This window comes from Symphodus melops (assembly GCF_947650265.1).
Source record: "Symphodus melops genome assembly, chromosome: 20".
NCBI lineage: Eukaryota > Metazoa > Chordata > Actinopteri > Labriformes > Labridae > Symphodus > Symphodus melops.
The window spans coordinates 6,542,498-6,555,544 of NC_136710.1; the positions used below are offsets into that span (position 1 = coordinate 6,542,498).

A 13,047-nucleotide genomic window follows, 5' to 3' on the forward strand; every position below is an offset into this window, starting at 1 on the left:
TCGAGTCAGAATGTGTTTCGTTTGAATGCCTTCTAGTGATTGGCTCTCAGGGCAAAAATCAAGAGTGATGCCTTCCAACCTGACCGCACATCAGGATGAATAGTGTCTTTTGGAAGAAAGATAACCCTGATGTGCACATGTTGAGTTTTGAAACAGTAAAACTGAAACAGTAATGTGAAAAAAGTAATGGCATTTCTGTATCATCCCAAACTACAAAGAATTTTTTTTTTCTATTTTTAGGGAGCAAAGGAAGAAACTGTGTTCAAGGTAATAGTATGGGAGCCACTGGCCGTATTTGCTCTGAGAGGAGTAACAGCAGCCAGTCAGCTGAGCTGTGCCATGGACCAGCCTGCCCCCTCAGGTACACTTCTGCTAGTACATGTTTGGAATGCTCTGATGTTAGACCTGCTCTCTACAGTATGCGTCTTTGATTTGCATTTGAGATTTCTCCATGAGATCTTCTCATGTTCCGTTTATTTTCAAGTGCTTGATCGAGTCTTAACCTTTTTTGTCAAATTTTCCTTTGTGGTCTCAGGTGGCAAGTGGATCCTTGGTCACCCTGCTCGGCCAGTTGTGGAGGCGGGTCCCAGACCAGGAGTGTCCGCTGCATGAAGGGTCCTGAGGGCAGATCCAGAGAGGTGGAGAGCCAGCACTGCCTCAGCACAGGAAGGAGGCCTTCCTTCACCAGAACATGCAACCTGCAGCCCTGTGCCAGATGGGCAACCACCCACTGGGGACTAGTAAGTGTAACTTGACCATAAATACATCCCATATGTATGGGTATGTACATCCTATATTTATACAATTTAAATCACAATCAAATTGAACTATAGACACCAGAAAACAATTCTTTGATACTGAAATAGAGGATGTTTCTAAATTGCTGAGTAACCAGTAACCATTTGTCAGAGTGAGTTGCAAAATACTGAGGGGAAGCACCTCATCTAAAATCTAATATGAGGAAGCCCCCTTTTTCAATGAGTCTAATTTTCCACATGTTTTGTTGTACTGGTGTTATGAGCATTTCCTCGTCTATGCATTGTCTCAAAATGTTGCAAAGCAGCTTCCCTTTGAGTAATAGCTATGATTGTATTTTCAGGAAAACTATTTATTAGTTTAAAAACATGTATTTGCTTTTAATTTTGATGAATACCTTTCTTTTAGTGCCATGGTCGATGCGTTGGTCCCAGTTTGGCCACACAGCACCGTCATGTTTTCTGTCTGGATTCAAACGCCACTAAAGTCTCCTACAGGATGTGCTCTGGACTGCAGAGGTAAATGTGAATAGCAAGTTATGAATCAAGTTGATATATGATGTTGGCGATAAATAGCACTGTAGTAGCTTGTGTTTCAGTGAGTCAGTCATCAAAGTATTTGTGACAACTTCTCAACTCTTCTTGTAGGCCCAACTCTATGAAGAATTGCTCCACAGAGACGTGTGCTCTTTATTGGCGTGTGGGCCAATGGACACAATGCACCGCCACCTGCGGACGCCATGGTTTCCAGTCACGGCAGGTAACCTGTGCACACCGTCGTTCTGGAAAAGCAACGCGTGAACATCAGTGCATGTGGAGGCCTCGTCCCCCTAGCTGGCAGCGCTGCAACATTTTGACCTGTGGGAGAGGTGAGAGGGCACTGAACGCAGATCAGTAGTATTGTGAATGTTCATCATGGAATCTTTATTTTGTATCATCTTATTTATAGACTGGTATAGAAATGACATATTTTTTTAGGCCCGAAAAAATGGCACCGGTGGTTCCTACGAAAATTCGCCAATGGGATTTTTGCATTGGATTTTGGATCATTGCCGAAAATAAGCTCTGTGTCGAACACACATTTCTGATGCGTAGCTGTTTTGTTCAGCGGGATAATCTTTACAGATGAACGTCATTTACATGAAGTTTGAAGAGTTAGTGCAGCCGAGAGAAGAACAAAGCTAAAGTTATGCTCTAGCAAACTACACCGCAGTCGGTTTATAATGATGTCACGACCGATAAGCTTCATCGATCTAATCAGCGGATTTGACAAGCTACCTAAACGTTAGCTTAATAAGTAGTTTACTAACCTAATATTTGCAAATACACTGAAAAACATGACTAGAGGCTGCAAGGAGGATTAGGGAGAGAGTTCCCGACGTGACGACCACTGTAGTTTCAGTTAGCTACTCGTTAGCAACTGCTGTTTAAAGTGTGTGTAAAAACTTTAAAATTCACAAGTGAGGTCTTAGCTAACATAGTTTATCTCGTCTAACAAAACGTCAACATCTCTTCATCTTATTTCAGGCATCTAACCACAAACCCATTCAAAATCCCCATTGACTTTTAGAGTTAGGAACCCATGGCGCTAAAATGCTAACTCACTTCCTGGTTTTAGGACTCAAAACTATACCAGTCTATTGTATGTTGTATATCATGTTCAGTGAAGTATAATGTGGACACTTCCACAAAAACCATCATAAAAATAACTGTGTTTTCCGACGTGTTCAAAGCCAGCCTTTTTCATCAACATTTAACCTCATATTTACAGATCTTTCATTAATAAACTTTAAATTGTAACTTTAAATATAAATGGTATAGCCAGAACAGTTTGATTAAAAACTTGACGATGGTAAATGGCCTTCCCTTTATGGGTCTAGCTCATCTTGTTTTCAATGTGATGAGATTTTAACATTTCTAATTTCAGTATGAAACCAAAAACTAAGAAAAAAAGGGGAATACAGTTGTAATCATAAAAGCAATAAAAAAAGTTCTTTGTTGCATCAGGTATTACCCAAGAATGCCCCTGATATGTTTAAACATCTACAGACAAGTTGGATTAAACCTCTCAACATCAGACGTGCAGTATTGATCCTCTTATTTTGAGATGGGCTTAAAAAAGCAAACATGAAATTACTGAAAACATTTTTAAGTTAACAGGTATTCCCTTTCCAAAAAAACAGCTGGATTATACCTGAGTAAGTACTTGTGATAAACTGTAACCTCGTCCTATTCCAACAGGAGAGTGTCGGGACAGCACAAGGTACTGCGAGAAGGTTAGACAGCTCGAGCTTTGTCCGCTGCCTCAGTTTAAGAACCGCTGCTGTCACTCCTGCAGCAACACCTGAGGGCAGGGATATATTCAACGAGGGCCAATGACAACCTGAACAGGGCCGGGGAAGATGCTCAGAAAGGATACAGAGACTTCTACACCCCGTCCTACACCCACAACTGTGCCCATTGTTCCGGCTTGGATGGGGGATCCTTATTGGAGAGAAACATTTTGTGTAGTTACACTTTGAGTGTGCGTTGTCAACTCTCCTTAAAGATGCCATCCGTGTGGTATCCATGGGGTTGAATTTGAAAGTTTTGAGAGGATTGACGTAGCTATAAAAGAATGCTTGAGCTTTACTTCTTTTTTTAAATCTGAAGTTCTACCTACAGCTTTTCCTGAATTATGTAAAAGTATCAACATACATTTTCTCTGCAGGTATTGGACACTTCTGGTGACTATTGGATTTCTTTCTTGTAAAGAGGAGCACGTTTATCAAAAACAAGTAGTATCTGTTGTATTTTTAGGGTTGTCCTGAAACATTGGAACAGCGGTTCTCCATCACAATGTTCTACTGTAGCACCGTCACCTTATGTCCAAAACAGTGTGCGACATGCAGTTCAGCATAAACAAACATTAACATGTCATAAATATATATTTCCTTGATTGATTTTGTACCCAGGGATTCTGGGTAGACTCCAACATTTTGATAACCACTGAATACATGTGTGTTTGCTGTTATTGCAGTGGTCTAAGAAACAGCGTTGATAAATGTTTCATTTTTTAAAAGTGTTAAATGAGCTTTTGCTAATGACATACAGTACATCCAAGATGACCGCATTGGACAAATGTCAAACATTTATAACAAGCTTTTTTTTTTTTTAAATTGATCTTTGCTGTCATTTTGGTCATTCCGCTAATGTTGATAGCACGGATTGAAAAAGAAGGAAAGTAAGAAAAAAGACAAGTAGTTATTGAGAGTGCAGTTTGGGGTGAAGAAGTGAGACAAAGATGTATCTTGCATGGGTTGCACTATGGAGGAGTATCATTAAAGAAAGTCGCATATGGGGGGGGACTGTTGTTTTGCACTCAACTCATCCAAGTCGCTGTTAAAAACATGGCTTGTGGTGTTCTGCTTCATTTTGTATCATTTAATTGTTTGTATATTTTGTTTTTTTTTGTGCAAGTCCTTTAACCACTTTGTAACATTACAGCACATGTAAAAGTGTGTTGAGCATAACAGTTTCTAAATGAATTCATTAACTCACTTTATTTTGTCCACCATATTATATTTGAGAGGGAAAAAAACGTACATTTTGACAGCTCTTTTGTAAAGCTTCTTCCTCGGTTAGATTTCAGTGCAGGTGTTGTATAACTCAGAAGATGTAAATATGACCCATGTTTTATGGTAATGATACTTTTGTTGCTTTTGGGAAGAACATTTGAAATGTACAGTTCTTACAGGACTGTAAACAGGGTTTGCACTTTGAAATTATGTCCACAATTCTCTATCATCATGTGTAAAACAACAATGCCTTAGTAGGAAACTACTTGGCATTTATAAAGGAGAAAAAAACATCATATCTATGTTGTCAAGTTATATGTTGATATTTGTTATGTTCTTTAAGCTATTTATTTTCCTGTTTGTTCTTGTGCACAGTTTTGTAAATAATAACAAGGTTGGGTTTTAAGTATTCCTTTCCCTACAGATTTGTAATGGTATTTAATGTGCATGCAATGGGGACCCTCTGCTGGTGACTAGATGTGTTGCTCTCTGCTCATGCCTGGTTTGTCATGAAATAAAACCAAATACATTCCTTTTGAAATCAGTTTGTCTTTCTGATTCTTATTGTTTTTAATAAAAAGCAGAGGGTGTTATATATTATTATTATTGTTGCTGTTGTTGTTCTCCTAACTGGCTGGCTATCTGGTCAGTCAGATAGTACCATTGCCTCATTCTGAAGAAACGCATGTACTGAGATTTAAATGTGTAAACAACCACACTCCAGAAATGATCTGTCAGCTGGTATTTAGAAACCAATCAGAACAAGGTCTCCATCTGGGGAGAAACTGCAGAGCAACAAAACACAGAGCTACATTTGGTCAGCCTCCTTCTTATTAGAGAAACACACCTCTGGAACACATCACCATCTGAAATGTGAAAACACTGACAGAGCTTAAGGTTTTTAAGACACAAGTAAAGGTCTGAGTCATTAACTCTTTCCTCTAATCTTCATTTGACTGTTTGTTCATATTTAGTCTCTTACTTCTATGGATTTTATCATGTCTATCACTTTTCTATATTTCTTTAAGTGTATTGCTTCTGATTGAATCTTAAAAGCCTATGGGACAGGGGTTACAAATTTGCCACACCTAGAAACCTGTACGCATGACATCTACTTTGTATTCTGTGTATGAAGCAGAATCACAATCAGATTTATTGGCCACATGTTTTTAAACACACAAGGAATTTGTCTTCAGTAATTGTGCTCTCAATGAACAAGTATAACAAGTTCTACTGTAATGGGTGGAACCAGCCACGAATCAGAAAGAGCGCACTTCCTGTTTCTACTTTTATTTCGACAACATTCACTTCTCACTCAGTATCTGAGTCTTTGAAGAGGAACAGACACCTGCAGGATTTCCCCACTCATCAGTGGAAAGTTATTTACAACATGAATCTAATGGCTATGATTCAGTAAAGCAGATCATAACTGCATAACTGAGAAGGTTAGACAGCTCGAGCTTTGTCCGCTGCCTCAGTTTAAGAACCGCTGCTGTCACTCCTGCAGCAACACCTGAGGGCAGGGATATATTCAACGAGGGCCAATGACAACCTGAACAGGGCCGGGGAAGATGCTCAGAAAGGATACAGAGACTTCTACACCCCGTCCTACACCCACAACTGTGCCCATTGTTCCGGCTTGGATGGGGGATCCTTATTGGAGAGAAACATTTTGTGTAGTTACACTTTGAGTGTGCGTTGTCAACTCTCCTTAAAGATGCCATCCGTGTGGTATCCATGGGGTTGAATTTGAAAGTTTTGAGAGGATTGACGTAGCTATAAAAGAATGCTTGAGCTTTACTTCTTTTTTTAAATCTGAAGTTCTACCTACAGCTTTTCCTGAATTATGTAAAAGTATCAACATACATTTTCTCTGCAGGTATTGGACACTTCTGGTGACTATTGGATTTCTTTCTTGTAAAGAGGAGCACGTTTATCAAAAACAAGAGTATCTGTTGTATTTTTAGGGTTGTCCTGAAACATTGGAACAGCGGTTCTCCATCACAATGTTCTACTGTAGCACCGTCACCTTATGTCCAAAACAGTGTGCGACATGCAGTTCAGCATAAACAAACATTAACATGTCATAAATATATATTTCCTTGATTGATTTTGTACCCAGGGATTCTGGGTAGACTCCAACATTTTGATAACCACTGAATACATGTGTGTTTGCTGTTATTGCAGTGGTCTAAGAAACAGCGTTGATAAATGTTTCATTTTTTAAAAGTGTTAAATGAGCTTTTGCTAATGACATACAGTACATCCAAGATGACCGCATTGGACAAATGTCAAACATTTATAACAAGCTTTTTTTTTTTTTAAATTGATCTTTGCTGTCATTTTGGTCATTCCGCTAATGTTGATAGCACGGATTGAAAAAGAAGGAAAGTAAGAAAAAAGACAAGTAGTTATTGAGAGTGCAGTTTGGGGTGAAGAAGTGAGACAAAGATGTATCTTGCATGGGTTGCACTATGGAGGAATATCATTAACGAAAGTCGCATATGGGGGGGGACTGTTGTTTTGCACTCAACTCATCCAAGTCGCTGTTAAAAACATGGCTTGTGGTGTTCTGCTTCATTTTGTATCATTTAATTGTTTGTATATTTTGTTTTTTTTTGTGCAAGTCCTTTAACCACTTTGTAACATTACAGCACATGTAAAAGTGTGTTGAGCATAACAGTTTCTAAATGAATTCATTAACTCACTTTATTTTGTCCACCATATTATATTTGAGAGGGAAAAAAACGTACATTTTGACAGCTCTTTTGTAAAGCTTCTTCCTCGGTTAGATTTCAGTGCAGGTGTTGTATAACTCAGAAGATGTAAATATGACCCATGTTTTATGGTAATGATACTTTTGTTGCTTTTGGGAAGAACATTTGAAATGTACAGTTCTTACAGGACTGTAAACAGGGTTTGCACTTTGAAATTATGTCCACAATTCTCTATCATCATGTGTAAAACAACAATGCCTTAGTAGGAAACTACTTGGCATTTATAAAGGAGAAAAAAACATCATATCTATGTTGTCAAGTTATATGTTGATATTTGTTATGTTCTTTAAGCTATTTATTTTCCTGTTTGTTCTTGTGCACAGTTTTGTAAATAATAACAAGGTTGGGTTTTAAGTATTCCTTTCCCTACAGATTTGTAATGGTATTTAATGTGCATGCAATGGGGACCCTCTGCTGGTGACTAGATGTGTTGCTCTCTGCTCATGCCTGGTTTGTCATGAAATAAAACCAAATACATTCCTTTTGAAATCAGTTTGTCTTTCTGATTCTTATTGTTTTTAATAAAAAGCAGAGGGTGTTATATATTATTATTATTGTTGCTGTTGTTGTTCTCCTAACTGGCTGGCTATCTGGTCAGTCAGATAGTACCATTGCCTCATTCTGAAGAAACGCATGTACTGAGATTTAAATGTGTAAACAACCACACTCCAGAAATGATCTGTCAGCTGGTATTTAGAAACCAATCAGAACAAGGTCTCCATCTGGGGAGAAACTGCAGAGCAACAAAACACAGAGCTACATTTGGTCAGCCTCCTTCTTATTAGAGAAACACACCTCTGGAACACATCACCATCTGAAATGTGAAAACACTGACAGAGCTTAAGGTTTTTAAGACACAAGTAAAGGTCTGAGTCATTAACTCTTTCCTCTAATCTTCATTTGACTGTTTGTTCATATTTAGTCTCTTACTTCTATGGATTTTATCATGTCTATCACTTTTCTATATTTCTTTAAGTGTATTGCTTCTGATTGAATCTTAAAAGCCTATGGGACAGGGGTTACAAATTTGCCACACCTAGAAACCTGTACGCATGACATCTACTTTGTATTCTGTGTATGAAGCAGAATCACAATCAGATTTATTGGCCACATGTTTTTAAACACACAAGGAATTTGTCTTCAGTAATTGTGCTCTCAATGAACAAGTATAACAAGTTCTACTGTAATGGGTGGAACCAGCCACGAATCAGAAAGAGCGCACTTCCTGTTTCTACTTTTATTTCGACAACATTCACTTCTCACTCAGTATCTGAGTCTTTGAAGAGGAACAGACACCTGCAGGATTTCCCCACTCATCAGTGGAAAGTTATTTACAACATGAATCTAATGGCTATGATTCAGTAAAGCAGATCATAACTGCATTTATGATGTGATGAGGATTACTTCGGATCAGTTATGGGGGAAAAGGATAGTTTTAATTCTTCTTTGACAGCAATCAGGGTTCTGCGAGTTTCCCTCGTGGATGAGCTAGAAGGACTGATTGACTCACTGCTGGAAGTCTTGGTAAGTCTGGAGTATTTCACTCGTGATGACCGTGAGGAGGTCTTGTGTCAGTTGGGGCCCCGGGCAAGAGTAAGAAAGGTGTTGGACATCCTGGAGTGTAAAGGCGAGGAAGCGGCTAAGATTTTCCTCTCAATTAGCAGCAAATACTCCAAAGAAGGCAACCCAGATCAACCTCAGTCAGTAGGTATGCAAATAAAACCACAGTGATGTCATTAGCACATACTGAAAGGTATTTCTGAAGAGTTTGACAGCTGTAATAAAACTGCATTGTTCTTAAACAGTAAATGTTATTTTGAATAATATCAGATAATTTAATTCCAAGATTGTCTGGCAAAATACTTAAACGTATCTACTTTTGCAGAATACGACAAAGTCAAACAAAAGCATAAAGATGTTCTTAGACGCCGGAGTGAGAGCATGCTCTTTTACAACACTCGACATGGAGAGAAAATCCTTTTTTCTGAACATTATGTCAACCTCTTGTTGGTCGATGGACACCAGGAGTTGGACATAAAAAGACATGAGGTTCTGACATTTGGGCAAAAGCGATTAGCTTTGCAGCAGAAGTCAGCAGTTCATAGAAAAATCACACCAGGGGAACTGTTCCTAAATCCGAATGGAAATCGTCCAGTCAAGAAAGTACTGGTGACAGGGGTGGCTGGTATTGGGAAAACCATCCTTGTGCAAAAGATGCTGTTTGATTTTGGGGCAAACAAGAACTGTCTTACATTTGACTTCATCATCCACATGACCTTCAGAGACCTAAATCTGATCAACAAACCCACAAGCTTCCGGGAGATGGTCTTGCGTAAAAACAGGCACCTAGCTAAAGAATTGGATCATATATTAGCAAATGACAAGAAACTGCTCATCATATTGGACGGCTTTGATGAATTCAGGCACTACAGGAGCTGCGATGTAGATGTATTTGTGTCTGAGCCAGATGAAAATGCAGAAGTTGTGGACGTCTTTGGAAGTCTGATGCTTGGCGAACTGTTGCCCAATGCTTCCGTCTTACTCACGAGTCGACCTGCTGCTATCAACCACATCCCTGTTGGATGCATTGACCGTTTCACGCTAATTTCTGGCTTCTCGTTGGTCGAAGTCCAAGATTTCTTTTTAAGGTACTTCCAAGACAAAACTCTTGCTGACCGCATGTTCACTTTAGCATCAGCGAATGATCTCATGCTGACATTGTGTTATATACCTGCGTTTTGTAACATTGTGTGCTGCATCCTCAAAGAAAGCAAAGATCTCAGTGGACAAAGCCCCAAGACCATGACAGACATTTACATACAGTATCTAGTGGCACTGCTTTGCTCTCACACTCAAGCAAGGGCTGAAACCTTTTTTCAGGAGCATCAAGCAGAACCCAATCAGCAGCTATCTGACACTGTGTTAAAGCTGGGACGACTTGCCTTCCAAAAGTTGATGGAGCATCAAACTCTTTTCTACGGCAGCGACAAAGATGTGGCAGAAGTAAAGGGTTGCAGCCTTGTAAGTACCTTCCTTGAGAAGACAGTGGTCCAAGAGCCAGGCTGTACTGAAGAGGTTTACTCATTTGCCCACCTGACTGTCCAAGAGTTCTTCGCAGCAGTTTACTGTGCCGTCACTGATCAGCCTTTACCTGATGCAATTCAGAATACTACAACTCCTGGGGAAGGATCCAACTATGGACATTTGGACCTATTCAACCGCTTCCTTTCTGGAATCCTCTCTGAGCGCAATGCTAACCTTCTGTCGAGGTGGGTGGGGCTGTGTTGTCAGAAAGAAAAAATGGATTCCTATCGTCAGAGGATCATCAGAGAAGTTACAACGCTCTGTGAAAACGGGGCCCATATCCTCAACCATTTGCACTGCATGTTTGAGCAGCAGGACCCTTCTCTGGCCCTAGCTGTACAACCAAAGACACTGCGAATTAATGTTTGTGATCAAACACTCTCCCAAATGGACTACAACACTATCAAGTACTTCCTAAACCTTACAAAGGGAGAAATATCAGAGCTGGATCTGACCGGGACTGGAGTAAACTGTGAATCACTCAGAGATATTCAGCCCCTGCTGATTAGATGTCGGTGTCTGTGGTGAGTTTCAGATAAATGTTGATTTAACAGCAAATCTGATTATGTATTTATAGGAGTTTTCTTAATTTTAAATGTTTAAATGTTGTTCCATGTACTGTACCAGTGGTCATGGGTCAAACCAAATATTGTTGGCTTTAAAAGATCAATATATAAAGAGTTAAAAACCATCATTCTGTAGAAGACATAATTGTGCACTCATCTCAATGCTTCATTTTTAAGGCTGGGAGAAAACAACCTTGATATGGAAGCAGCACAAGTGATTGCTGATGTGTTGCAAGTGTCAGATAGTATAACCCAACTCGGGTAAGATGTCGATAAACTATTCATGCTTCAAGAGATTAAAAGCTCGCAAAGTATCACAGAGACTGTTTCCCACTTCGTGTTCCCATTTCAGACTTGGATGGACGAACATTGGGGATGATGAACTACTTGCTCTATCAGATGCCATACGTGTGAAAAAAAAGCTTGAACAGTTATGGTAAGAAAGTGTGTGAGGCTAAACTGTGTCATTGGGGAGCACAATGTATTGTTGGGGGATGAAAATAATTCCAAACAGAAGTCTTCTTACCCCCCTTTACTGCTGATGGCACCGGTGTTTGAATCTTTTTTTTTATATTCTTATTTATATTTTTTTAACACTTTGAATAGAGGTCTTATTGTTCTTGGAAAATAGAAGTGTTAAATCAAAGAAGTAACTATAGGCACAACATGGTAAGCTAAATCTAATCTGAATAGATAAAAAACTAATAAGTCTTATTGCCAGGCCATCTTCTATTTAAAATTTTAAAAAAGGGGAAACAAATGGTGAATGGTTTTACATGATATGGTTTGCAGATATATTGACATGTACAATATTTACAACATTGGCACTGCCGGTATTTGCTTTCACAGGATGGAGGGAAATCGACTGACCTACAGAGGACTGATGTCACTCAATGACCTGACTCCATATCCTCTGGAAAGAGTTGTGTGAGTGGGTTTTTTCACCAATTCATTTGAATCCTTCTTTCCAAAGTTGCATTTTTCTGAAGCTATTTTTGACTCTCTTTTCATACAGGGTGATATGGAATGATGTGACTGAAACCGACCCAGAATCCTTAAGCACTAGAGAAAGTGTAACTCTGGATTTCACCGATGATGATATGTGGGAAGCATGGGGGCAGTGGGTGTTGAAGAGGTGTGAGGTCAGCAGTAATGAAAAGTTAGTCATGGTACTCCACAAAGTGTGCAATGTTTCAGCCCACTGCTTGAAAGCAAAGTGGGTGACAACCTTTTATGAGCAACTAGCACAGCTCATCACTGGCAGGATAGAGAACTGTACCGAGGAAGACATGTGCAAGAAACTCAAAAAGTTTGACAACATTTTGTAAAAACTGAAAGACAATTTTTCACTTACCTCAAGTCATAAGCTATAAACGCAGTTCATGTTTGATGTTAAATGTTTTGTTTGCAACAAACGTTTTGTGGAGAATAAATGGGTATTACTACAGTGCATCACTAAAGATTTATATAAACTAGGCCTATATGATGCAAGTGCCTGTGTCATTGAAATGATTCAATAATCAACAAAGCGTCACCTCACAGATGACTGTATACAACTATATGTCTCCCATGTTCTGATCGCAAATGTCACTTTAAATTCTTCATTGGTCACTTTAACATGCCATTTACTGCACAGTATTATTACTATCTTTTTCATTGTCCTGCTGAGTCCACCACACTATAGTCCTCTGTATATATGACGACCTACTACCTGGATTGTATTTATGTTTATGTTATTATTTTATCAATTTTTGACTTTTTGTTTTTGATTCTGCACTGCTGCTGCTGCTGTAACGCCCGAATTTCCCCATTGGGGATCAATAAAGTTATATCCTATCCTATCCTATGTACCCTAAATTTAATGTAGGCTATGTGTATGACCCCTCCCCCCCCAACCACACTGTCTGATGTATGTCTCTCTGTCTAAAGAACCTTTCTGAATGTGTACCATGAGAATCTATGGAAGTGTGAAAACGAACTTCATTAAGGGCACAATTGATTAACTAAAGAACGTTCAAAAGAACTTGTTGGCCCGTACGGGGATCGAACCCGCGACCTTGGCGTTATTAGCACCACGCTCTAACCAACTGAGCTAACCGGCCACGACGCTATCTGCGGTGCACAGTAAATATTAAAGGAAAAAAACAAAAAAGAAAATATTTTAAGTAGGGACAAAAAGGCGCCTGCCAGGTCGAGTCTACATGCTAGTGAACACATCATAAACCACATATTGGTTACCATGTTAAATACATTTTAATAGCGTTGGCCTGCTGTTACCACTAATCTATTTAAAAATATATTTTTAGAG

The 13,047-nt window shown here is 39.2% G+C and overlaps 2 protein-coding genes across 5 annotated transcripts in view; both read left to right on the forward strand.

The window, feature by feature from the left end:
- Window positions 1-4,856, forward strand: part of adamtsl3 (ADAMTS-like 3) — a 95,182-nt gene extending 90,326 nt beyond the window's left edge. For 3 of the 4 annotated variants that reach the window (XM_079371363.1, XM_079371362.1, XM_079371365.1), the window contains 5 exons: window positions 241-361; window positions 536-740; window positions 1,165-1,274; window positions 1,404-1,624; window positions 2,997-4,856. In XM_079371363.1, the coding sequence (XP_079227489.1) occupies window positions 241-361; window positions 536-740; window positions 1,165-1,274; window positions 1,404-1,624; window positions 2,997-3,103 (764 nt within the window). In that variant the 3' untranslated portion in view covers window positions 3,104-4,856. The remainder of the gene's footprint in view (window positions 1-240; window positions 362-535; window positions 741-1,164; window positions 1,275-1,403; window positions 1,625-2,996) is intronic. The other variant, XM_079371364.1, reaches the window with a different exon arrangement.
- A 3,649-nt stretch (window positions 4,857-8,505) lies between these two features.
- Window positions 8,506-12,067, forward strand: LOC306841175 (NACHT, LRR and PYD domains-containing protein 3-like; the record flags this gene model as incomplete). Its single annotated transcript, XM_079370886.1, has 6 exons — window positions 8,506-8,797; window positions 8,975-10,697; window positions 10,917-11,000; window positions 11,092-11,175; window positions 11,589-11,666; window positions 11,755-12,067. The coding sequence occupies 6 exons, from the start codon at window positions 8,506-8,508 to the stop codon at window positions 12,065-12,067; spliced, it is 2,574 nt and encodes an 857-aa protein (XP_079227012.1).
- Between the last annotated feature and the right edge of the window lie 980 nt (window positions 12,068-13,047).